This window comes from Strigops habroptila, chromosome 2 (assembly GCF_004027225.2).
Source record: "Strigops habroptila isolate Jane chromosome 2, bStrHab1.2.pri, whole genome shotgun sequence".
In the NCBI taxonomy this organism is placed as follows: Eukaryota; Metazoa; Chordata; class Aves; order Psittaciformes; family Psittacidae; genus Strigops; species Strigops habroptila.
Window position 1 is genome coordinate 6,510,870 of NC_044278.2, and position 25,933 is coordinate 6,536,802.

The following is a 25,933-nucleotide window of genomic DNA, read 5'->3' on the forward strand; positions in this document are numbered from 1 at the left end:
CAGTCCTGTTGCACCTCTGTTGCTGTGGGAATTGTGCTATGAAATTCACTGAAAGCACCAAGAATTCCAGATTTGCTAATATCTTGTGCTGATACATGGATAGATCTGGAATTGTGAATAAATCTGGTGCTTATAAAATTGCATATTGCAAAATATCTATTGGGTGGGGTTTTTTAAGTGACTGTGGCCTTTAAAACTTGCTGTTTTGTTAGGCACAGGATTCAGCGGAGATTACAATGAGTATTTTGGCCTACATGTGGATGAAGATGCTTTGTGTTATCTAATGCTGGCCAACCACATGATTAAATTCTTGCATCCAGAATGCATAACCATAGCAGAGGTAAGATCAGAATTTGCCAGCCTCAATCACATTAATATTGATTACTTTGCTTTGGGATGTGAATTTCCTGGTAATTACCAAGTCACTACTCAAGGAGTGACATAAGCTGAGAAATACTAATTAGTGGGCAGGTTTTGCCTTATGGGGAAAAGCAACTGGAATATGCACTTTGGGAATATTCTCTGCATTAATGAGTCATTAATTAATGTAGGGATTTCTTTTATCTCTTTGAACTTGTAATGAGATTTGTTTTTATTTGTCTATTGCTTTTGCCTCATTGCCATTTGTCGCTAGTGAATCATGGTACTAAAGATTAACAACCTTAGTGTGGCTTTGTGTATTTTCAATTATATTGTCATAAGTGACAATTCCCCTCCAAAATAAATGCAATAAATTTATACATGTTGAATGTGTATGCTAATTTAAATGTAGTGTTCAGTTTCTCCAGGTTTCTGAGGGAGTAAATCGACTAATTACTTGAGTTGATTGAGATCAATTAAACTTTTGTGATTGAAAAATATTCTTGTTGGCACATGGAATTTTTAATAGCATGAAACACCAGAGCATTGAAGTTCTAACAATAGGTGTGTTTTCACTGATACTTTCTTTATCTAAAAGAGAAAAAATCATGTAAACCTTGAGGATTTTTCTGTTATTGAGTTTAAATAGTTCTTTTTGGTTAAAAAGATAAGTTGCATCTGTCTGATATCATTAGGGTCTATATGAACTTCAAGTAAAACTTTATGTATGCTTAAGAGCTCCCCATTTATCTTCAGAAACCAAAATACTGCTTAATTTCGTACTTATGGTAAAGTTTTATAGACAAGCACTGCTAAAAGCTTAATGACAAACTATCAAAAACATCATCTGGTGAACAATCGCTAGTAAACCTGAGATGGTTTCATTCAGCTGTAGGCTTATTTGAAGTGAAATTTGTTAATTTTGTAGGTAGTTTTAGATTGTAAGCATTCCTACCAATGAAATTCTGAGTTCAGGCTGCTTGTATTACCTGACCCAAGAATTCTTGTTTTAATAAGACATGTCTTCAGTTTCTCTTGCTTGAGTTGGAAACTGCTTCTGTTTCAATACATCATTTTCTGCCTGGGGGAGTCGCTACATGAAATACAGAATTGATTAATGTGCTGCATGGTTAAAGGAGAATTTTGGAAGGAGAAACTATTGACATAATTGAAAATTACAAAAGGCAATGAAGAATGTCTGCTTGCCTATAATGATGACTGAATGAGTGCCATATGAGAAGAATGTTTTTGTCTAGCCATAACTAATTATAATATATTCCTTAATTAACTGATATTTTTTACAGCTTTTTAATATTCTGTATATTCACTGTCTTAGTAATTTTGAAGTTTTTCGCTATTACTGACTGTATGCTTATTTTTCATTTTGGCCTTCAAAATAAAGCTGTGATTAAAGTTTTGTATAATGAGAACTAAAAACGTTAAGTAAAATTGCATCATGCCTGAAGTATTGGAATAACAAACAGGCGAAAAAACCCTACTGCTGAGCTTTCTGGGGTTTTTTATGCGTATCACATTTCAAACTAAGGTCTGAACAAATGCTTAGACATTGGCTGTTTACAGTTGGTGGAGAATACACTGAACAAACTACTGCTGATTTATTGATTTATTTATTATTTTTTTAAGTGTTCAGGTGAAATCTGTAGATAGGTAAAAATAGTATTCAAGTATGAATTTTACTTTCCAAAAATCTGACTTTCAAATTATGACTGAAGTAGATGGGAGCCACTTAAATCTCAGCCTCACACCTTGTCCAGGTAGGCATCACAGAGGAAAACCTTTTGTTTCAGATCATCTTGTCCTGAAAGATGGAGACCACTAGTCAGTGTCTGTCTTTTCTGACTGATTTAGGAGAGCTGTTGAACTTACTTTTATAATATCTAAAAGTTGGGAAAGAAATTGTGCTTCATTATTTGGTATCTACAGCATGTGAAATATGAATGCAGTTTTCTGTGTGATCTAGTGACTGCTGAGTAAAGGGGGATAATACCCTCCTTTGATCTCCTGGCTTTGCTGTTCATCCTGCCAGTGCTGCTGCTGGCCATCACTGCTGCCAGGGCAGGCTGCCGGCTCAGAGCCCCAGGGCCTTGCTCACAGAGCTGCTCCCCAGCCCATATGGATGCAGGGCTTAGGCAGTCTGAGAGGCAGGATTTGAAAATTGCCCTTGCTGAAATTCCCGAGCTCGCTGTTGATCAATTCCTGCAGCCAGGCAGGGTCCCTCTGGGTCACAGCCCTGCCTTCCACCTCCAAGATGTCATCCATGAAGTTCATGAAGATGTGGTCAGTCAGTATGAGGGGGTCTGTGTCTATATGCATGTATGTGTATGTACGTATAGCTTCAAGCATAAACATTTTTTCACTAGTCTGATGCAGCAATTGTGTTGAAAACTGGATTGAATCCAGAAAACCAGAATGAGCTTCCTAATTAAGCCCTTGTTCTAGTCAGAATTTAATTCCATAAATTCTCCAATGTAGGTGCAAGAGGTGTATTATTAATCCATAAGCATTGTGGTGGCATGGCTGCTCACTGACAGAAATGAATAAAATTGAGTACTGATAGATATTTTGTAATTATTGGAGATTTGCATTTTTCTCTACAGATAAGCCAACATTAGAAAAAGGGTGTTATGTGGCATAATTAAATGAAAACAATGGTGAAATAACTATTTTAAGAACTTTTAATTTCAAATTTAAGAATGATCAGCATCCATCAATATGAAACTGGAAAACTATGCAGTTAAGAGCGTGTCACTTTCCAGGGCTAACTGGATCAATAGTTTTGGGTTTATGCAGTTGGGAAAAGAGTAGAGATTGTATTTTTCTTCCTTACTGAACTGTATATTCACCCTTTTATTTTTATGTCATTCTTTATGCAAAATATCAATAAACAAAATGAAGGTTTAATTTGTCTTCTGTTGGCTACATTCTATTTGCTATTGATTACTTGGAGCTCAAGAGAGCTAATTATTTCAAATTCTGCATCTACTGAGATCTCTTCCCCCTCAAATACCTACTTTATTAAAATACTGTGTAGTAGAGTATTTGATGAGGAAGTCATAATGCTTTTGCCTTTAACTTTTGCATTCAAACAGCAAATGTGCATGTAGTAATTACTCACTGTTGTGGGCTTTATAACCTTTTTTTCCGTCCCTTAACCAGGTCGATCTGTGAAGCTGTTTATAGTTTACAGAGTGTTTTGTATAGAAGTATTATTGTATGGTGGAAAATCCAAACTAACAGTTGCAATGCTATGCAAATTATGTTGTATGGGGTTGTTTTTAAGGATGTTTCCGGAATGCCAGCTCTTTGTCGTCCTGTTGCAGAGGGAGGAGGAGGTTTTGATTATCGACTAGCCATGGCTATTCCAGATAAGTGGATACAGGTGAGACTCCATCTGTGCATACACAAAACCACTTCTGAATCTTGCTGACAAATTTTACTCTCTTCTGTTAATGTCCTATTAAAATAAAATCTGACAGGCTTGAGCACAGGTATTAGTGGCTGAAATGAGAGCTGTCAAATACCATGTAGGTATTAGAAGATGAGTAAGTTCAGTGGCTGTTCTTTGTGTTCTAGCTGATATTTCTTTGTACAATACATTAGACTCATTGTGTTTGAAGTAGCCTGTATCTCTCAACACCTGTACAATGTATGGTCTATGTTGAATGCAAACAGGTAGGTAATAAGCTAACCATATGCATATAAAATACTTTAAAAATAACCCCACCTTTAAAACATGCAACAAACCCTCCTGAAATTGGGCACAGTAATTGTATTGAATATAGAGGTGAAAGTTTAACCAAAGCAAACATAAGTGAATTATACGAACACCAGCAACTGGTACAGTGGGGTTACAGAAAGAATAATAAAAATCTGTAAATGCTCTTGATGAACAATAATGTACTTATAAACACTTATGATAAGGATTTAAATCACCTTTCCCTTAATACAGGGAATCACAAGAAAAAGACTAAAACGCTAGATACCAAAAGGCTTCTACTGACGTTTTAGAGAATGTTTTTCAGTTAGATAGCCAGAGGGATTTGGATGCAATCTTCTATCATGATCTGAAAACAATGAATGTTTTATATGAGCACTAATGCGTCAATAAATATAGTGAGTAGCTTAAAATAAAAAGCAAATTAACTTGTCTTCAGTATCTTTCACTTTTGTAACTAGAAGGGGGAGGGCTGATTGAAAAAAACATTTTTCTTTTCAGGAGGCCAACTTGCCAGCTTTTTCAACAAAGGCAGCATCATTAAACTTTGGAGTGTGTAATTTAGATCCTGGAATGAGAACTCATAATACGAGGGCTCATATTTTTGTAGTAACAAGAAACACCTTGTTGTGATGGCTTTTCTCTTAATTTTCCTTACACCTTCACGTTCCTTACTGCACTTCAGGACAGGCAAAGATGAGCAGTTTCCTAGGCAGGCAAAATGTGATTGGCTGAGTTAGTATTACCAAAAAAGAAAGACTGTAGAATTTTACAAGGGCAAAAGATGGATAATCTAATTTAGCAATCTCTGATATGGTCTGCTTATTTTAGTTTTCAATACTCAAAGAGGAAATGTACCTATCCTGTAGTGAGTTCTGCTTTTTCACCAGAGATAAATGTCTGCTGGCCTAAACATGTACTTAATGTGGGACGGCAGGTGGATGCTGGGCATGCTGATGGGACATTGGGTGTCAATTCAGCTATGATAGTCTAGGCTGTTTCCTAGCAGACTCCAGTTATTTAGGAACGTGTCGGTTGCATAAGAATATAAGGTGGTACAGGCAGAAAGCTTCTAGCTAAGGTAACTGCAAATAAGCAACCACAACAGAAGACCTTGAGGTAGAGAAAGAGGCGTAGTTTGTTATCACATTTCTTGAGGCGCAATACAGCTGAAATCATGGGAATGGAAAAGCTTAGAAACAGAGTCTATCAGCTGTTACCAAACTGTCCTAGACTGCTTGCTTTCATTTCTCACCAGCTTTTAAGTATGTACCTGTTAATAGCAAGTTTTCTAGGCAACTTCCTAAAATCAGTTTTAAACCTGAAGGATCTGCAGGGTTCCATAAACTAATTTTGAGGGATCTGTAAAAGTAAGATAAGCTGTTCATCATAACAGTGGCTGTATTAGTTCAGATTGAAGATAGGTAGATACTGTACATAATATGATGCTGCATAGGGACCTGGGGGAAAAAAAAAGGCTGTTAAGGAGTACGTGGCCAGTTACAGTCAGAATGTTAAATTTTACCGCATCGTATCAGCCATCTTGATGTTACTGCCTTTTTGTCACTCTGATTTTTATGCCTATACATTTATGTGTGTGTATTTAAGTTGTAGTGATCGGTGGAGATCTATAAAAAAAGATAATATAGAAAAAAGAAAGGACTTAACACTGAAATTGGTCTGGATTTAGAAGAGGGAGGAAATAGTGTTGTATGAGGCAGAAAATTCCTATTGATGTGATTTGGTTGCTAAAACTCAGGAGCTAGCACGGCAAAAAATAAAGTTTGTTGTGTATTACAAAGCTTTGGCATTGAAACTGTGGTTTGGAACTGACTGTGAATTCACGGATCCAGGGGAACATACAAGGTCCCTGTGCTAAGCACCTTCTCATGTTATTGCGTACTTTATAGCAATAGTGTAGCACTGTCTTGGAGCAATCCATTCTCCACCACAGAGGCCAGTGGTTGATCTGTAGTTGGAAGCTGCCATATGCCAGGGTTGCTTGAAATAAAAGAACTTCTTCCAATATCATGTGTATGTAGGTGTGTGCCCACATATTTCTTCTCAGAACTTTTCTGTAGCTCCTTGCCTGCCAGATCAGAGGGTTCCTGTAATAAATGGCAAGTCTTGTTGTCCATGCTTATATATGGAAGTACAGGAGAAACAAAAATGTTCTAGTTAATTTATTTATGTAGTGGAATTCACAAGAAAAAAATCTCTTTGGATGATCAGAGAAAGCTTGTCACTTCAAAACTTGGGAATAGAAGAAGTTAAATCAATACAGCTTACAATCCGTTGGAAATTTCTATGCCGAGATAATAAAGAAAGGTAGTAACGTGTTTTTAGTTAAAACAGCAATAACTTTTTGATGATCTTTCCTTTATTTCTACAGATAATTAAGGAGCTGAAAGATGAAGACTGGAATATGGGCAATATTGTGCATACATTAACAAACAGACGGTATGAAGAAAAATACATTGCATATGCAGAGAGCCACGACCAGGTATTTTATCTGTTCGTTTGTTTATATATAGCAAGTAAAAGGTGAGGTTTGGAGGTTTGGTGGGGTTTGTTTTTTGAAAACGAGGCAAGAGTTGAGAAGGATCGGCAACAATTTCAGAGTACATCTGGAGTACTTGGTTTTCCTTGCTTTCTTTTGTGTGGATGTGTGTGTATGTGTTTGTTATGGTCCTTATTTTTAATAAAGGCATCCTACTTGGAGGTGGGTGGTGGTGGTGGTGTTAGTTTTGTTGTTAAAAACAAGTCCTAGCTTCTTATTTTGCCTGCCTATCATGGGGCATAGGAAGGTATATAATCCATACTTCTGAAAATCTGGTTTCCAGAAAGTAAGCTGGAGCACTATTTATAATCAGCATAACCAATGTCACAATTTAAAAAATCTGTTCACTGAATCAGTGTTTGTGACTGTTGTATTCCCCTTCAAGAAAATCCTCTCTGAGAGGATTGCAGACATCTTTTGAGATCTAAATGAAACATTCTGTAACAGTTTGGTTCAAAATACAGTAATTGTAATGGTTCTATATATGGAACAATGAAAAAGCAAAGATGAGTTTGAATAACACTCATGGTTGTTTCTGAAGAATCAGATATCACATTGGTTGAGAATTTGAAAATTAGGAACTAAAAAAAAAAATATATATCCATTTTCTAATAAAAGGTTTAAATAACCAACCTTCAACTCCTTCCTCTGCATAAGAGATTTGTATCGTATTTTCTATACCTTCTATAATAAAAGTCAATAGAAGCGTCCAAAATAAGGCTTTATTTTAAAGAGAGAATTCTGAGTTTATCAGCTTCATTTTGTCTACCTATTAAGATTCTTATCTCGGAGATTGTTACACAGTGTTCACTTAAGGTGTATGAGAAAAGTCCCAATCCTGTTAAAGGATTTCAGGTATTAGTTGGAAATTAATTTTGTCTTGTGATTATTTGCTTTTATAAAAGCTAATTCTTCATCCTAAAGCATGACATAGAACATTACTGTCGCTGTTCTTTTATTTCATGCTGGAGTTTGTCAATTGGGTTGTTTTCCATATCACTATGTATTTTTGTTTTAGAATCTCATACATGGGAAGAAACTCTGTTTATTTTAAATTAAAAGAAGAACAAAGTACACCAGGTTGATATGTGAAAAATAGGACAGAGGAAAAAAATGGGAGTAAATGAGGTAAAATTCAGTCTGAAGATACTTGAAGTAATGCACATGAGGGGCTGAAACAATTCTAATTTTTGGCTATGAGTTAATACCAATCAGAATACAAGGCCTCATGGTTATACGAAGTGTGTGAAAATAGCAGCTCCATGCTAATAGCTGTCAAAGAAAGCAGATACAGTACCGGAATTATTACGAATGGAGTAGAGAGCAAAGAGCAAAAATCAGTATGCTAAAGCAGTCTCTCATGGTTTGTGTGCATCTTGAATGTTGGAGGCAGATTTGGTCCTGTATCTTGAGGGATATACGGCATAACTGGAAAAAATGCTGTGAGAGAGTTGGAAAGGATAATAGCAAGTGTGGGTTGGTTTTCATAAGAAGAAAACTAAATAGGCTAAGACTCTTCAGGGTTGCAAAGAGATCATTGAAGGGGGAAGGATAGCAGTTTATAAAATCATGGCTGGCATGCAAAACATGAATAGGGAACATTTACCTGCTCTTCTAGTGGAAAGATGAGGGGATATTAAATGACACTAACAAGTGACACATTCTGAGTCCAGAGAAGGATTGTTCCTTGCAGTCTTAAGTCATGCCATTGTCACATAGGAATATTATTTAAGATTATTTTTTTACTGGAGGGAATCATCTATATATGCTGTTATATTGTTAGTCTGAAAACTAAAAGATGATGGCGCATTTCAGCTAGACCTGTTTACAACTCATCTGTCTCTCTGGAATCTAGAGAGTTTTCATGCCAGAGTATAAAATGAGAATTGGGCTAATGGAACAAAAATTAGCTATTTATGTACAAACACTCCAAAATGTTTTTAGCTTGCACTGCCTGCATGCTAATATATTAGAATAATCCTTTTTATATAGTATTTGTGTGGCCTTTCTCCAGTAACAGTAAGCACTAGCAAGTTAGTAATTCAGTCCCTGCTTTCAGAGAGAGTTACTAGTTTGTTTTTTCTCTTGTGTGAAGTCACAGAAGACCAACCACATTCTTGATTGCATGTAAATGAATGCTTCATATTCACTCTGCATCTCTAAATCAGGAGTGTTGTTAGTAATCCCAGGAACGTTCCTTAAAATGTTTGTGTTCTTATTTCCTGTGTTTTCTATAAAGACTCCAAAATGGTTGGTGACTTCTGGCCTGTTGAGTTGACGCTGACATTTCATGTTTGATACCTGTAGACAAAAAGGTTCTCAGAAGTAATTGTGCAGTTCGATCCCATCGGGTGCCATGTAGGATCACAACACAGATCAGAGAGTTACTAGTTTTATTGATCACATACACTCCCATCAGTGCGGGGATCCCCGGTAACCATGCGGAGGGTTGTGACGGGGAAGCGGCTGGTTGGGTCTGGCACGCAGGTGAGGCTCAGCTCAGGGAGGTGCCTGCCTCAGTTCACATACTTTCTCTTTTTGGCAGCAGATTATACTTATCACACCCATGTACACATCACACAATACAAAGTTGCAGTAATCGACTCCTCACCAGTCTTCTGAGTCCTTCCCTTATGATACAGAGTGCCTGTTAGAAACGCTTCCCGTATACCCAAGGGTTTTCTTTTTCTTTAAACTGTTATAGGCGCTCGTTGGTGATAAGACATTGGCGTTTCGACTGATGGATGCAGAGATGTATACAAACATGAGTGTGCTCTCGCCCCTTACTGCAGTTATTGATCGTGGAATACAGCTTCATAAAATGATTCGTCTCATTACTCATGCACTTGGAGGAGAGAGCTATCTGAACTTCATGGGTAAGTAATCTTAGGAACAAGTCTTTCATTTTCTCATCTACAGAATGCTTGACAGGGAAATAAAATGATCTGACATCATCTTACATCCACGGTACTTAATCACAATGCTGAAGTTTGGAGCATAAGTGCTTTTATAAAGAGTTAGTACAAAAGGTAATACGCATTGTTTTTCTGTCTGCAAGATGTATTATAAGACAAGAAAATAAAACCAATGTGGTTCCTAATTGTAACAGAAGTAACTTTTAGAAATGTGTTACGCTCTAGTTCAGGTTACTCTGATTTACAACTCTGATTAGTATGTTAGTAGTTGTTCTGCAAGTTTGTCAGGTGGCGAGCCTTGCCTTACACAACTGGGTTGTCTTTTGTCCCTGTTTTTCTATTCTCCTAAACTTTTTGGGGTAACAGTGAATCTACTCAAGATAGCCCCGTGCTTATTTCAGTTATTAATTATTAGGAATTCATCTATAAATGACTTATATTTCATAGCTTCTCAGTGATGAGCAGGGTCCTAATGAGGTAGGCAAGGACAAGTCATAGAGATAGGAGGCACATCCTGCTGTTGAAGCATAGAATGAGCAGGAGTTAGCAATACTTTTTTTTTTATTGTTCATAAGCTGTAAAATACAACTGTTGCATTGCTTGCTAACACTATTGCTACAAGAAGGTCCAATAGTTGGACTCATTTAATCAGCAAGTTATAGTCCCATATATTCATCTTAAAAGTTGAATGTTTTTCTTAGTTTTATGCAAAATGCTGAAGCTATTTATGCTCAATGCTCTTTACCATATTGCCGTTCCTTAGTTTCTTTGCAAAATAATCCTTACTTTATAGTGAAAATCACAATTCTGTAGTGTGGTGTGACAAGTTATGTATAGCAGTTGTGACAATCTCGTGGGGAAAAAGCAAGGCTGAAAGCGTGCAGTAAATGACCATCTCTGTTTTCTGACAATGAAACACCTGAAAATTAGAGAAGGTTTTAGCTAAATATTGCTTTCAACTTTTATTGTTAAATGTTTTGTATTATTAAGTTAAAGAGGATTGTTGGATGCATATTGCCTTTCTTCCATGATAGTATACTTAAAAATATATATAAAAAAAGAGAGCATTAACAAGGCGATGGTGGCATTTGATATAAGCATGTCTGTACTGATACATGTTCTCTTCCTTGGTATTAGAAGAACACTCAAATACTATGTTTGTGGGTTTTCTTAAAAGGAATTAAAACAACTTCAGTACAGAACAAATCAATTCAGTGTATGATGTATTAGTAAAACTGTTTTTATAAATATATTTAATAATAAATATATAAATAAAATATATAAAATGCAGACATCTTTCCCAAGAGTGAATAAGAGTTAATGAAATAAATACTTAGGAAGTGTGTAGTCGGGCACTGAAATGCGCAAGGTCCGATGTGTGTGCTTCCATTCAAACTAGTGATACAGTAAAAAGCAGGTGTTTAAAAAACACGCCAGCTAAACTGCAGATGTCTCTCTGCCCCAAATTGACTTGATAAGGTTAGAAATATGATCAGTAATTCAAAGTGGCATGTTAAATCCAGTGTGTCAATGCAGGTTGGTTGAGCAATTAATATTATGCATCCTTGAGTACTGCGAATGTTTCTGTAACTGTGTTATAGTTTGCTATATGGAAAAGATTGAAAGATTGTAAGAAATGATGGAGGAGGAAACGTAGGAGTTCAGAATGCTTGCGGTCTGGTGTACTTAAAAATGCATGTTGCAGCATGCTATCTAGTTAAGCAAATAAAGTGACAAATTAGTTCTTCAACTTTTAGTTTGGAGTGAATGCTGAGGGTGAGGAAGAGAAGCCTGTGGGTTGAAGGAGAAGTGGAAATCTCCTTTCACACCACCTGGAGAAGGCGCCCTGGGTGCCTCTGTGCTTCCCTAGGCTCTTTATAAATGTTTGTACCTTATTTTTCTGGAGGGTGGAGGGAAAGAAAAAAAGACATGAAAGCAACATGCTGCTTTCTCAATGTTTTGCTCACCTTAAGAAGAAACAAAACACTCTTCTGATAAATGTTGTATGAGGAGTGCAGTTCTGTGTTCTCAAATGTGTCCTAGCTTTTCTCTTTGAAGATCTGGAATAATATTTAATTATACCTGTGTCATAGTATCATTTGTCCTCGATACATGCAAGCAGATTCCTCTTGAGAGAAGTTGTGACACATTGAACACCAAACACTGATACTGGCTTTCTCTCATCTTTCTCACTTTTCACACTGGATGGTTTTTTGTCCTTCTTAGAGGTATCTGTAAGAGACCACTGCGAAAATCCTGCAAGTTGTTCTTATTTTTCATGTTGCTGGAGACTTTTGTTTTCCTTCCCAATTGCTTATATCCCACTGTAGGCAATCAGTGATGTATTCAAACTTATGTGTGGATACGAAAGTTTTGTCATTTCAGTTAATTGATTCCCTTGTAACACAAACCATTAAGAATGCTCTTTCCTCTGGTCTGTATTTCAGTTTTCTGTGCAGCTTTGCAAGTAATCTCTGGGGCTTCATATGCCCATCTAGCATGGAAGACTTAACCCAGAAAGGGAAAATTCCATATGCTTGGTTTAAAATGAGAATGACAATGATAAACATGGTGCTATAGTGAATGAACACTCTGGAAAGCTAGTTTGTTTAATAGCAATAGTAAAAAAGGAGCAGTTGTTTTGAAACTTGTGCTATGTCTGAATCCTCTGCTTTCAAAGTAGGTAGGGAGCAACAGTCCTAATGTAGCTGTAGTTTATTCAACCCAACTCCTGTTTTAGGCAGATTTTAATACGGAGACTGGCTAGTACTGGTTAGAAGATGTCACAGGGCTTCAGGAAATCACAAAAATTAGAAGTTCTTCCACACGGTGTTTTAGTAGGGACACAGCTGGTGCTTCTCTAAGATGTTGCCATAGGTCACACACCCTTTATTGCCTGAATGTAAATGACACTCAAAGCCCCAAACGTTCATAGTGTGTGCCTATGTTAAATACTGGAAGTAATTTATTTTTTTCTAAATTGGAAATAATATGGAAAAGAACCTCAAGTATTTTTGTTTGCAATGATGATAATACTGAAATGCAATACGCATCTATTATTAACTTACTTAAAACCAGAAATGTATGTGGAAAAATATTTGGATACATCAATCTTTCCCTCTCTAATATGTGGATTTGAAAACAAATCCAGACTAAAACCCCTGTATTTGACTAAAATGCTTTAATGTTGATTTAGCCCCCTACAAAATAACAAAAGGCTTATGATTTTGAGTCTACTTCCTCAATTGCTAAACAAGGACTAATGGAAGTTGTTATAAGACATCTAGAATACTACAAGAATCTTCCCATCTCACCTTGAAAAGAAAGCAGCCAACTGTTATTACCCACTGGACAATAGTTAACGTCAATGTAAAGACTGTGACGTATTTCCTGAAAATAATAGTTGAACTTACCACTACAAAACTGCTCTTTCTGTACATCTCTAGAGTTTCCTTTGGCTTCATTTTCCATCCTGTCTCTGTAGACAACCCTAATTGTTACTTTCCTTTAAATGTTATTTTTCTATTCTCTTGCTCATGGCCTGTGCCCTGTGCTTAGGGAAAACCTGCAGGACATGGAAGAGCTGTGCCACTTCTTCAATGAACTTGTTTCCATGTTCTCTCCCTACTTTGCAAGATATGTTTGTCTAGATTTAGACAAGCAATGGTAGCTGCTTTCTTGCCTAGAGTAGACATAATATCCAACTCACGGAGCCTTAAATAGCATTTTAGGTCCTTGGGATCTTCATAGCACGTTTACTAGTTTATGCCACTGTAGTGTATTGCTTTTCAAGTTGCTAACTGACATTTTCTTGCTTTCTTCTTCAAATGAAATTGGCTTAAACTCAAATCTATTGATTTAAATGGAGATTAGTTCCTACATGAACCTCTAGCACTATTTTTCATGACTTTTCAACAGTAAACCAACTCTTAATTAGGACTCCAGAGACCAAGTCTCTCTCCCTGCAAAACAACTTTTTTGTATATATATATATAGAAGCTACAAAGTGATTTGCAGTAACTAGAACATTTTTTGCCATCATGAGCGTTGACTGATGGTGTTACCATTTGGGTTGACATTTACGTCTGTTTCACTAATATCAAATTTATCTGTAAAACTTTATTTTCCCACTTGCTAGTTCATTTACACAGTACTTTATCTAACTTCTTTAGGGTTTTTTGGATGCATCGAAACAGTTTTTTCTCTAATGGTTTGGTAGGATGAGACCTTATTCTTTCTTTGGCCTTAAAAATAAAGTAAAATGAAATGCTATGCATCATCTATTCCTTTGAGTATTTTGCAGAGAGAAATATAAGTATTTTTCATTTCTTTATTTACTTTTAAACTAAGGGATTTTGTAACATAAGGCTTTTGAAAATATTTTGATAAACAAAGAAAGGAATGGTGAAAAACGATCAGTAGCACCAATATCGGGGTGGGAAATATGCATAGAATTTAAGAAGTTTAAAAAGTATGAAATAAAAATGATACAACATAACTTACAATCAAACTAATAATGTTACTTAGAATCTGAAATACTGCTTTTGTTGCTATCTATTCTAGATAAAAAAGAAATTGTTTTAAACCAAGGGTATTTAGCTTAAACCGAAAAGGGTTTTGTTTTCTTGGAGATGTTGCAAGCAAATCACTTTGAACTTTTACACTTTCTTATGCTTTACTACTCCTGCGCACTGGTTACAGTGTGACTTTTTAGACAATGACCTAAAATATGGCCTTGAAGGAGTAAATGCTCTTTAAACTAGCTCCCTCGAGTCAACTCCTTTTGATAAACAATCTTGAAGCTCTCAGTTGGTAAAGACTGGAATAGAATAGGTAGTTTGAAGTCATCCTTTTAATATGCTTACGTAGTATACCTGTCAAATGTGCTTTCTATGCTGCCAGTTCTACCAGGTGGTTTAATTTCATGGCAGTCTGACAGCAAAAATTACCTTCATTTTAATGTAGTAAACAAGAAGTGTATAATCTGAAATCATACCTGCAGTTTGTTAAGACTTCTTGTCCTCTAGTGATAGAACACCTACAACTTTGTTGTATGCCCCCACTCACAACTTGGGGCAGGCTATGGCAGGATGAAGAATCCAAATATATACATTAGGCTTCATTAGTTGCTTCGAGAGTCTCTTCCAGAAGGTCTAGAGGTACAAACTCTTAATATATGTTGTTGGTTTAGAGTTGATTGAAATAATCTTCATTTCTACCCTACTCAAAACATAGAGGGACTGGGAGAAAAGCAGTTAAAGGGAAAGGCCGTCTCATAATTTAAAACTAAACACCACACACGAACCTGTCTAATCCCACTTCCCACATACAAATGAAGTGCGTCCAAATACTAGAAATCTCTTGTGAGAGTTGATTGTAATTCCTCCTTGATAGGGTAGGGAAGAAAGCTCCATACATGTCTGTATGTCATTTGAATACATAAATGAAATAGCTGCTAGCAACAGTCTATGTTTGTGATGGTGGGTTGGTTTCTGCACTACGAGTTCTCAAGTCAGGAACCTTGAAACAGAACTCCTCATAGTCAACAGCATCCTCAGAACTGCTTAAGAATCAATAGTTGCTCCAATTGTGTTCATGGTAAATCCAGGTAGGATTTTACAGGGTAGGAAAGACTAGTCTGAATTGGGGTAGCTGTTATTTTTAATTTTGGAGTAATGCTGGTGTTCCCTTACTTTATTCCTAAGTCTTAAGTCTGCATGGTATCAGGTCTCCATTTGGATAACCGAATAATAATAACAATAATTTGTCCTTTTCAGAGTAAGTAGGCTTGTTTTGTTTTCCCTTTTTTGTACCTTCTTCAATAAATTCATGTAATAACAATGTAATTTTCACGTAAAACTTAGCTCCCACCTTGTCACAAAACAGAGTAGTAACGTTTATTTTCTAGTTTAGCAACATCACTAATGACATATTAGTCATTTCCTGAATGCCAGATGTCTACAGAAATGCTCTACCTGATAAAATCTAAATATGTGCAAGAGCTTAGTATGTAAGAGCAGGGGAAAAAGGGTAAGAATTCAAACACTGTGGTAAATGTTGTTTATGTTAAAGCTTTTGCCTTCTCTCTCCTGTACTGTTCTGCTGAGTGTACTTCGTACACTTTTGATGCTGATAACTTATCAGTATTTGTTTTGTCACTTATTTCTGAAACCCCCCAGAGCTGGAAAAAAGCTTCAACAGCCTCTTACTACACCCAGCTGCTTTTTACTTCTACTTTTTGCAGTCTTGTCTGTACCTGGCTGAAAGAAAAATGGACCTATTTTGTCCAAAACGGTCTACCAGAGAGCAAAAATATTTCTTCCTAATTATACTTCGTAGGCTGGCTTTTAAAGAGAGAGAGAGAGAGAGAGAGAGAGGTGAAATGAACTGTGTTTTCCTTTACATCCTAGTCAAGTAATTAAGCAACACAAAACTGTAGTGAGCTGGTGTAAGAGCACGCATAAGAATCTGTTAATCAGCAACCCTGCCTTCGGCAGTGCATTGTTCTTTCTCAGACTGCTTTCTGGCAATGCAGAACCAAATAGAACTAAACCCCACATGTTACTCAGTAAGGAGTTGTTGTTTTGAGACATGGCTGAGCAGGTGACATTTTGTATTAGTAAAGTCTGAATAATAGATCCTTAGGCATACATTCCAATTTGGATTTTAATGTGTGCAGTTGTGGTAATTTGAAATGAGTTCGTCTCAGTAGTGTCATTAATTCCCCAAATCAATGTAGTTTAAACTGAGATAACACTTTGTGATGATGTTGGAATAAAAAAAGAGGTTTCTTTATGAGATCAAGAACTTATTATTTTCACAAGCACTAGTTGTTAGCTTAAAATCTGCTCAGTGTCTTAATTTTCTGAGGCCATCAATCCAACGCTCACTCAGAAATTTACTAGAATATGAGTTTAAACAACATTGTAGTTGAATTTGCGTTGATCTTCAAGAGGCAAGGTATTTTCTATGCAAGTTTTCAAAAGAAGTGGTAAAGTCTGTGGAGTAAAGCCTATTAAAGCGTCATTTATAAACGGTGACCTCTCTTCTTAGAAGTCTTTTGAGATCTTCAGTCTGAAATTTAAAACTATGCAGGCTTCAAATGTCATTAGAATTTACCACCGCAAGTGTAGACTACATGCTTTGATTTGGAGTACATTTCTATTGCAATTTATTATGACCTTGTTGAGGTCTACAGAAAGAAAATCTGAGAGCACTCTAACCCACATCAAGAGATTTAATGGAAAAAGGCATTTATACAGTAGCAGTCATTGAGAGGCAGCTGTGTATTGGTGTTGGAGGGAGGAAACCGGTGCAAGGTAGAAGGCAGACCAGGAGAGTACAAGGGCGAAGGAGGCAGGAAATCAGGTTGGTACTGGAGTGGAGCTGCAGGCTCCATTAACCCACAACAGTCAGTTTATCTTTCCTGCTAAAAAGATGCATTCTTATACATAATTCAGGGTAAATTATTTCTGCGAGCTCATGGAAATCGATAAAAACACAATGAAAATGGGGTATTTTATGAAGTTTTACTTCAGAGTTAAGTGTTACGAGGTTAATCTTGTGTATGAATATGGAGCTGATTTTAGTAAGCTTTCAAGAAGGGAGAGGAGGAATTTATGGTGGAGTAAATTAGGGAGTTTCGGAAGAGGGTGAAATTAGTTTTGGCTGAAAAGAAAAATTGTTAGATTTAATTATTTTTTTATTTTGTGAATAGTATTCATACCTTTTTGAGTGGGAATGTCTTGTTGAATGTAAAAGACTGCTTCCTTCTTAATGTATTGTGTAAAAGTGCAAGCCTGGAGGAATAACAGCACAAGTGACTAACATGTCAAGGAGAACAAAGGATTATTCACACAACCAAGAGTGCTAGTGCAGTCTTTGTATTGCCAGAAGCCTAGGACTTTTGCTCAATCGGGATAGTTATTCTGGTCTCTTTGTGAAATTCAGAGCAGGTCCGGCAAGCAAAGTATTTGCAATGAATAGCTTCTTAAGTAGCATTTTTTAGAAAGATTATTTAAAAGCAATTTAGTAATCCACTTCTGATTTAAGAGTCGCTCCATAGACCATGAAACATCTCCCTTAAGCTCATCATGATTTTTTTGGGGGCTAACTATTAATACAAAATACTGCAGGAAACCCTTGGATCATCTTCATGGTGATACTGTAGGTCAGCTCTTTTTGCAGCTGAAGCTCACAATCTTTATCTTCATAATGAAGAAATGTATAGTCTTATTTCAAAATATTAATGCTAATAAAGAGATCTGAAAGAAAACATTAATCTCTTTTAACATACAGTGTTGGATCAGCACCATGCTTTACACCATTTATCTTGTACTCCTTACATTTGTGAAAAGTACAGACTTTGGGACTATTGTGATCCATACTTTTTACTAATTGATATATATCCTGAAGTAAAACCACCTTTTTTATTTTTCTCTTACTATAGACTTCTGTATAGATGTCTTTTGTGCATGTGTTCTCTCTAGGAATGGGGGAGTATGTGTATATGACCTTTGAAAAACAAACAAACCTTAGCTCAGGCTGAGCTTTTCTTTGTTGATTTTTTTTGTGATGGGTTTTTAGTTCATAATGACTGCCACCATCTTGGAAAGTGAGGAATTCTACGTAATATTACTTGAAGGGAAAAGCGCAGAAGTCTGATCATGGATGGACTTCCGTAACTCGAATTTTTTCTGTAGTTTAAGCAAGCATAGTGGGAGTGCTAGCTATCTAGAGATGCCAAAATAGTGTGTAAATATATTAATTTCAAGACGGCTTCACTTGTGTTATTGTGCTTTTTCCCTCCTTGTGTTCTGTTTATTATAGAATCACAGAATGGTTTGGGTTGGAAATGACCTTAAGATCATCTGTTTCCAGCCCCCCCTGCCATGGGCAGGGACTCCTCACCCTGACCAGCCTGGCCTTGAACACTGCCAGGGATGGAGCATTCACCACTTCTTTGGGCAACCTGTTCCAGTGCCTCACCACCCTCACAGTAAAGAACTTCTTCTGTATGTCTAACCTGAACTTCCCCTGTTTAAGTTACTATAACCTAGTAAGCACTACTGAAACTATTCTATGTGGCTATAGTATGTTTGAAATAATAGGTTACCTGTTTTCTAAATTTTATCCCAATGTGGGCCTTACATGCACTCTCTTGCTTTAATGCGTGTCATACTTGCAAGCATCTTGGTGCTGAAGCATTGGTTTACACAGATCAGAGAAATAAACATGATCTAGAACAAAGTAATGGACGTGCTGTTTGGGATGATTCCTTATTCCTGCCTGCAGGTGCTTTGCAAAGGAGAAATTGGAAGTTTAGCCAGATCAATCTCTGGTTTTATTTTAAGTTCCATTTTATTTCGGGCTTTGTCATGAGGGTTGCTACCCTCTTCCCTCCCCCAATTCAGTCCTGAGTTTTAGATGGTTTGCTATAAACTGTGCTATGCCTTTTTATGTCAAATTTAATAACAATTGTTCAAAGGCCGTAAGTTAAGTGTGCCAAAATACTGACATTAATTTCTGTAGATGTAAAGAAATCTTGCCTTATTTGTGCAGAATTCTCTAGTATGTGTAACTTGTTGTTTTGTTTGGAGAGGGGAAAAAAAATAAAGCAAAATCAATAATGCTCGACTCTTGTTACAGTGCTGGCTGTGACTAGACTTAGAAATATAGTAAGCTATTTATTGATATCCTGCCTTCCTATTTATGGGAAGGAAGGGGGTGTCTTGATTAAAAATGGTCAAGCAGGGAGTCTCTTAATTTAAAATAGCCTTAATTGTCCAGAGTTTAACCTAGACATAGTTGAAGTTTGCAGAATAACTGTGAAAGTCCCTTTTCATATTTACTAGTTGCATTTATATTTATAGGCAAGAAAGACTGTATTTTTAATTTTTCATTTCCTATGAAGGCTATTGCTTGGTTCGAACATTGCACGTAAGAATACAGGAATGAATCCATTGCTTGTCTCTGAAAACTTAAATGCAGGAAGAGGCCTGTAGAAATAAATAAAATTTATCTTAATAAAGGAGCTGTCTACATGTTATATACTCTTGGTAAGGTTTTGATTTGCAGTGTCTTCTGTTGTGTGAATATGTTGAAAATACTGAGAGACCAGGCATTCTAGAACAAGGGGTAGAAAAAAGTATGATCCGTGATTGAAAGGCTTATGTTCCACTCCTCCTCAGTGCCTAACTGTAAATATGGAAATGCTTGTGCTAGAAGTACTTCTGCAAGGAATATATATTGAGAAAGCCTGTAGAAAGCAGTCGTGAGTGTATTGGGTTCAGAAGTTGTAGTGTATATTTCAGTAAGAAGATTTTATTTTCATCTCCCAGTTTATAAAGGGATGATGTGAGCTGTATCCAAGATACCAAGAGGCTAGGCTTAGCGACATGAGAAGTTTTTACTAGTCTCATGGCACAGCCCTGTCTCTCTGTTCCTCCCTCCCGCTGTTAGAATGCAGTATCAGGTTTTCGAAGGATGTGTTGTTTTCTGACAATAAGATGTTCCCGTTAAGACCTAAAAAAGAAAACAAGTAATGAGATAAGCTACCATCGTAGTGTGGCTGTGTAAAAGAATGAAATGAAACAAAAGAGAACGAATTATGATATTGGCAAATAATTTTTTTTTGCAGAAAAAGGTGTATTTTTACTTGTTTCAGAGGGTTGTTTTCCCCTTTTTGTTAAAGATCCATGCAAAGCATTTATCTCTTCAGCAAGTTTATTTTTTGTTAATAAAAAAGTCAAAGGAATGAAAAATCATTACTAATATTTCATATGTCCAATTCAAAATGTCTTTCCGCAAGTAATCTCTAATGGTTTCTTGTCTCTGTTTTGTGTTTTGCTTTTGTCGCTTTGAATTTCCATACAGCATTGCCAGAGGGGGAGAGGAGAAATCATCTCAGCATTTGTACATATTTGGCTTTACTCAAACAGTTGGAACGTACTTTTCTGATATCCAAGTTTACTTTTTCCTTCGGTAAAGCATTTTTGTCTTAAAGGCATAAAAAGCATTACGTGCTTCCTAATACGGCTGCAATACGCTTTCAGCTTGGAACCTAAAAAAGCTGTATAACTTCTTTGTATCCAGTGCAATGACAGCATGAAATATAGTGCTCTGAACGTGTACATATTTCAGTGAAATGGAATGCTCTTTTTGGAAATAATGTTGTAAAATAATTAATGAATAACTTGCATACAAAATAAATTCTAGCAATTAGGTGTTAGAGAAAGGAGCAGTAAATGTTAAGGTATTCTAGTAAAAAAGTGCTCAAGGAAAAGAAGTTGGAGGTGGCTACTTCAATGAGGTTGCTTCTATTATTTGATACAGCTAGTTCAGAAGTATTTGTTTCAAAACCTGAAAAACAGATTAAAATTTTACCATGTTTTAAGCAGCTGTAATGTAATCTAGAAATAATTTCTGCTCTGATTCTCATTTATCAGTGTAAATTTATTTTGTATCTATTAACTTGGTGTCACAAGGAAAACCTAAAATGATTAGTTATGTCTTGAAAGGCTCACAGATTTGTTATGCTTTCAGCTGATTCAGGTCTTAGGGCTAATTTAAATGTGTTTCAAGTATAAGATGAATACTGTCATGTTTGCATCTGTGTATGTAGCAAATTGTTGAATTTCAAACCCTAAAGGGATAGCTGTAATCTGCAAATGAAGAGGCACTATATAATGGAGTGAAGAGAGGGAATAGCTCGCAGCAAATCTGTCTTGGAAACTGAATCTCATAGGTTTGCAATGCTAGAGCATTCATTTACAACTATTTACTTGTTTCCTAACTTCCTTTGAACAAAGTTGTTTGAGAAAAACGCGTGTTAAGATAGACAACTGGTCTTGCTTCATGATAGCTTCCTTTCTTGCGGAAACAACTCTAGACAAAAGTTAGCATTCTGATCTATGAAGACACTTGTTCAGAGTCCATGTGGCATCCCCAGTTGCCACATGGATGCACCATCCAAAATAAAACTGTTCCTCCACCTGTGCCACCAGGCCAAGAGAAAGAGCACTGGATTGGTTCCCAGTGAATCCCCTCAGATGGAGTTGGATGGATTTCTTTTTATTATTACAAAATTCTGTTCCATCTTTTCTCAAATTCAGGAAGTATCTAGAGTTGTAAAAACCCATACTTCTCTGTTCCATTGTGTATGTGCCAGTCGCTTCAGGCAGGTCGTTTTGCTCACTCTTGGTATCTCAGTCTCTAACCTAACTATATACTCAGAGATCATCTTCCTGTCAATATAAATGCAGCTGAAGATACCAAAATGCATAGCTTTGGCTTTCCTGTTGGCTTTGGGTGAGGAATAACACAGACTGAACAGTGTCTTCCTTCATAAAAGCCGGTGCCATGAAGCTCTTCTGAGGCTTTTCCAAATAATAAATAAACAACAAAAACCAAAACAAGAACTGTCACCGGTAGATTGAAGTTTAGTAGGTATCCTCTGCTTCTCTTTGTGAACCCATGTTGCTCGGCTCATGTACATAGACCTCATACTAGTGTTCTTAATGTATGGGCTGATACGTATCTGGAGCTATTTATGTATTATGCCAATCATCAGGAAATGCTGGAGTACATTAGTGGATCTTAGATTTCCTACTTATTTGAACAATTTTCTATACTAAAACGTGAAAATTGGTAGATGAAATACAAAATGGGCAGAAGCTCTGCCTGATGATACTCTGAGTACCTCTTAAAAGCTCTTTATCAAAAGACACATTACTGGGCCAAAAATGGCCAAAAATCTTTTCTCTAGTCTTTCTGCCTGTAGTGAGAATGATTACCTGAAGGAAGGGGAATGGAATAATGCCACTTAAGCCACTGCATCTTGTGAATCTTCTGATGTCTCTTAAAGCTGTTCCTTTAAGGCATGCCTCATTCAGAAGTACAAGGGGAGGAGAATGTGGAAGATTAACTAAACATGCAGAAAGAGCATTTTCTGCAACTGATTTTTCAAAGAAATTCAACATTCAGGTTCAGTCTGATTTACTTCCCTATTGTATTTTAAATTTCAACAAATATCTTGTTTTAAGCCTTTTCTCTCAGTATTGCAAGTTTTGGGGTGTTTTTTTTCTCCTGTCTCCCCACATACAAACAAAAAATAGGATGAAGTCCTCACTGGACAATTGTTCTCTAACCTTACAGATTTTGGAGGCTATTTTATAAATCACTTGCTACTTGCAGCAAAGCTGTCATCAGTACCAATTCTCTAAGTTCTCTTTCTATCTGACGGGCAAAGTTTTGCTTCAGCTTCCAAAGCTATTGCCTGCTGGGCAATTGCCTATCAGTTTTATCTAAACCTGCTAACTCTTTTTTTCTTCTTTCCCATATTTTCTCTTTTCCTGTATTTTTTTTCCTTTTACCTATTTCTCAGTTGTGTTGACACTGATTTGATGTACAGGTGGGTCAAGACTATCTTTAATTACGCTTGTAAATCCAGTCCATTGATTCATAAGGATGCTTCTAACATTTAAAGGCTGCCCTAGCCTTTGCAGTAATTGCAGTCTCCACACACAGGCCCATACTGCCAGCACCATCCTCAGTTACTCAAACAGGGACTGGCTTCATGAAGTTGCTAAGTCTACGCTGTACAAAACCATTTGATCTGGGGTTTTTATTTCGTAGTGTAAAAGCAGGGCATCAGAAGTACTCAGTGTCTGATGTAATTAATTGTAGGTTAGTATAGAGGTAATGCTCTTCAGTGACTGGTTCTTCATTACAGCCTTTCTTTATGCTATTCTGGTGTTGTAAACAGTCATTAAAGTATTTTAATAATACGTAAGCACTATGTTGTTTTATAACTTCCTTTTTCTTTTTACACTGAGATGTGAATAAAGATGGTTCGAGGATCAAGTTTAAGATACTTTAAAATCAAATGTTGTAACATTTCCATCCATGTAAAACATATATGCATAATGTTCATGTGAGGCAATTGCAAATCTATGCTAAATTTTAAGAGCTGATGTGGTGAGTGTTCCAAGACTGAATATTTTTGTGGAAGCAGCATGTATCAATGATTTTAAATTAATTCTGATGTTTAACGTCATGCAGGTGCAGTGACCCATCTGGCAGGCTCATTATGTCTTGCAAAAAGTTCAGAATGACTTTTTGAGAACTCTGTGACACTTGGTCCCTATTCCAGTGAGAGGGAGAGAAAACATCAGGGTAGTTACTGCCTTGAACAGGTCAGAATTACATCATTGGAGGGCTTTGCTCATTAGTACATAACCTTTTGTGCACCTTCATTAGTAGAACTCATTTACAAACAGGCAAGGCATTTCAATTCGCACCATACCTTTTCTGTTCCACAACTGGAAAGTTAATATACTGACTGATAGTCATAAGTAGTTCTGTCGATGATGAGGCAGATGTGACTCTTCTTAAAACCTGCCCTTTGGTAGCATGGCAAAGTACCAGAGACTGATTACCTGACTACTGATTTCTGACTGTTCTTTCTGAACAAAACTTGCAAGTGTCAATATCCGTTTCCACAGAGCAAAAAAACCCCAAGCCCCAAAACCAAATAAAACCCCAATGCAAATAACCTTGCCTTAGGCATCCTGGTTATGATTGACTGTAATGAGCAGAGATCTTGCAACAGATTATGCTGTCACCATACAATTATTATGCTAACACTTTGAAATATGCTAAAACTAATAAACATCACTTAGAAAAATTGCATTCAAGTGTCTGGGTAGAGTCTTAAATGAACCAGTCACCTTCTTTCGTTTTATATGTAACAGTATCTTAAACAAACCAACAAAAACCAACAACAACAAAACCCAACCCAGTAAATATCCCCCACAAACCAAAACCCCCCTAAAGATAACAATGGATAACTTGAAAGGGAGAAAAAGACAAAAAAGACTCAAACAATGAATACACAAAGTAGATAAATTGATGGGGGATGTTCTTCTGATCTACACTTTAATTATGTTAAGACCACAATAAATAGTTACAAGCCACTGAGGATACTACTTTCGAAATATACTCTGCAAAGCAGCAGATTCATTCCTTGGGATATTAGTGCATTTCAGAGCTTCCCAAATGAAGATGAAACATCAAATTCCTGTGAGATGAAAAATCAAAAAATTACTTCCATTTGATAGAATTTAAACTGTTTATAGTCATGTTTTAATCTGTTTATTTACTAGTAAGCAGGAGGAAAATGAATCAGAATGTAAATGTACTGTTTAATTTGGCATAGTGCGGATGCAAGTTTGAACCGCTTTCCTTCTCAGGTTGCTCAAAATATATTCCCACAAGGAAATTTTGGCAGGTTTTTATTTTCCTAGCTTACATTGCCGGTTTTGGCTTCTGTTAGTGTCATTCTTCTTTAACCACTTAAATCTGTTGTCTGATTAATGAGAATCCCTATCTGAACTACTGTTAGATGGGTTTTTTTCGAACAGCAACATGCTTTAACTCGAGTTACTAGATAAAAATTCTTTCTAAGAAACCAGAAAATCAGCCTGAAACATTGTTGGTTTGAGAGGAAATGCCATAAGATAGTGCCTAAATCTCTGATGTGTTCTGATTTGGGTTTGGGGGTTTTGCTTTGTTTTAAAATAGAGCTAGAAAACATTGAACCAATGCTTGTGTTAGCGACTAGACACAGATCTCATTGTTCTTTCCCAAGATCATACCTTATGCAGAGTTACGCTCCTGTTCAGTGCTTGAAGTGGGACCATGGGCGACAAACGAGAGCAACGTCGCTCTTTTCTCAGTGGCATGTTGCAATTTTGTGGATCAACAGCTATGCTTGGAAGACTTGCAGCAGTTTCTGCTGATTGCTGCAGGCAGTCCAGGTGGGCTAGGCTGGACTTGTGCAGAGTTACTTATCTCCCTACAAGGCAGCATGGGGCAGCTGATAAGCAATATCTTAAAGCTGTAGGAGGCAGTGGCTGCCAGCTCGGAGCTTCAATTGGATTTTTGCCTCTCAATCCCTGTGACCGGCAGGGTAGTCCAATCTCAGCTAGCTCTAAACTCAGCAAGGGCCTCTACCATTCCTGGTGCAGCATCTTGGCTTTTTTTATAACGACGGTTTTCCAGTTTCTGCTGGGTCTGATTTACTCTTTACTCTCTCCGTTCTTCGAACACTGCTGTTGGGTTAAATAAATTCAGTCACACAACCTAGCTGTCAACTGGTAAACTCAAGCATACATATTTGGGATGTATTTTGGGCCCTTTTGTCTCTTACAGCTCCTGTAGTGTATTGCTGTCTGAAAATGGTTTAGTATGAGCATTTGAAAGCGGCCGCATGAAGCGTTCAGTTTTACTTGTTGCACACACTTGGAGTCCTTTATCTACACATACAGTTCTTTTAATGAATCTTCTTATCTCATGTATCAC

The 25,933-nt window shown here is 36.8% G+C and overlaps 1 protein-coding gene across 2 annotated transcripts in view; it reads left to right on the forward strand.

Moving 5' to 3' along the window:
• Nucleotides 1-25,933, forward strand: part of GBE1 (1,4-alpha-glucan branching enzyme 1) — a 149,793-nt gene that overhangs the window by 83,599 nt on the left and 40,261 nt on the right. For both annotated transcript variants that reach the window (XM_030471566.1, XM_030471567.1), the window contains exons 9-12: nucleotides 213-340; nucleotides 3,662-3,760; nucleotides 6,489-6,599; nucleotides 9,361-9,532. In XM_030471566.1, the coding sequence (XP_030327426.1) occupies nucleotides 213-340; nucleotides 3,662-3,760; nucleotides 6,489-6,599; nucleotides 9,361-9,532 (510 nt within the window). The remainder of the gene's footprint in view (nucleotides 1-212; nucleotides 341-3,661; nucleotides 3,761-6,488; nucleotides 6,600-9,360; nucleotides 9,533-25,933) is intronic.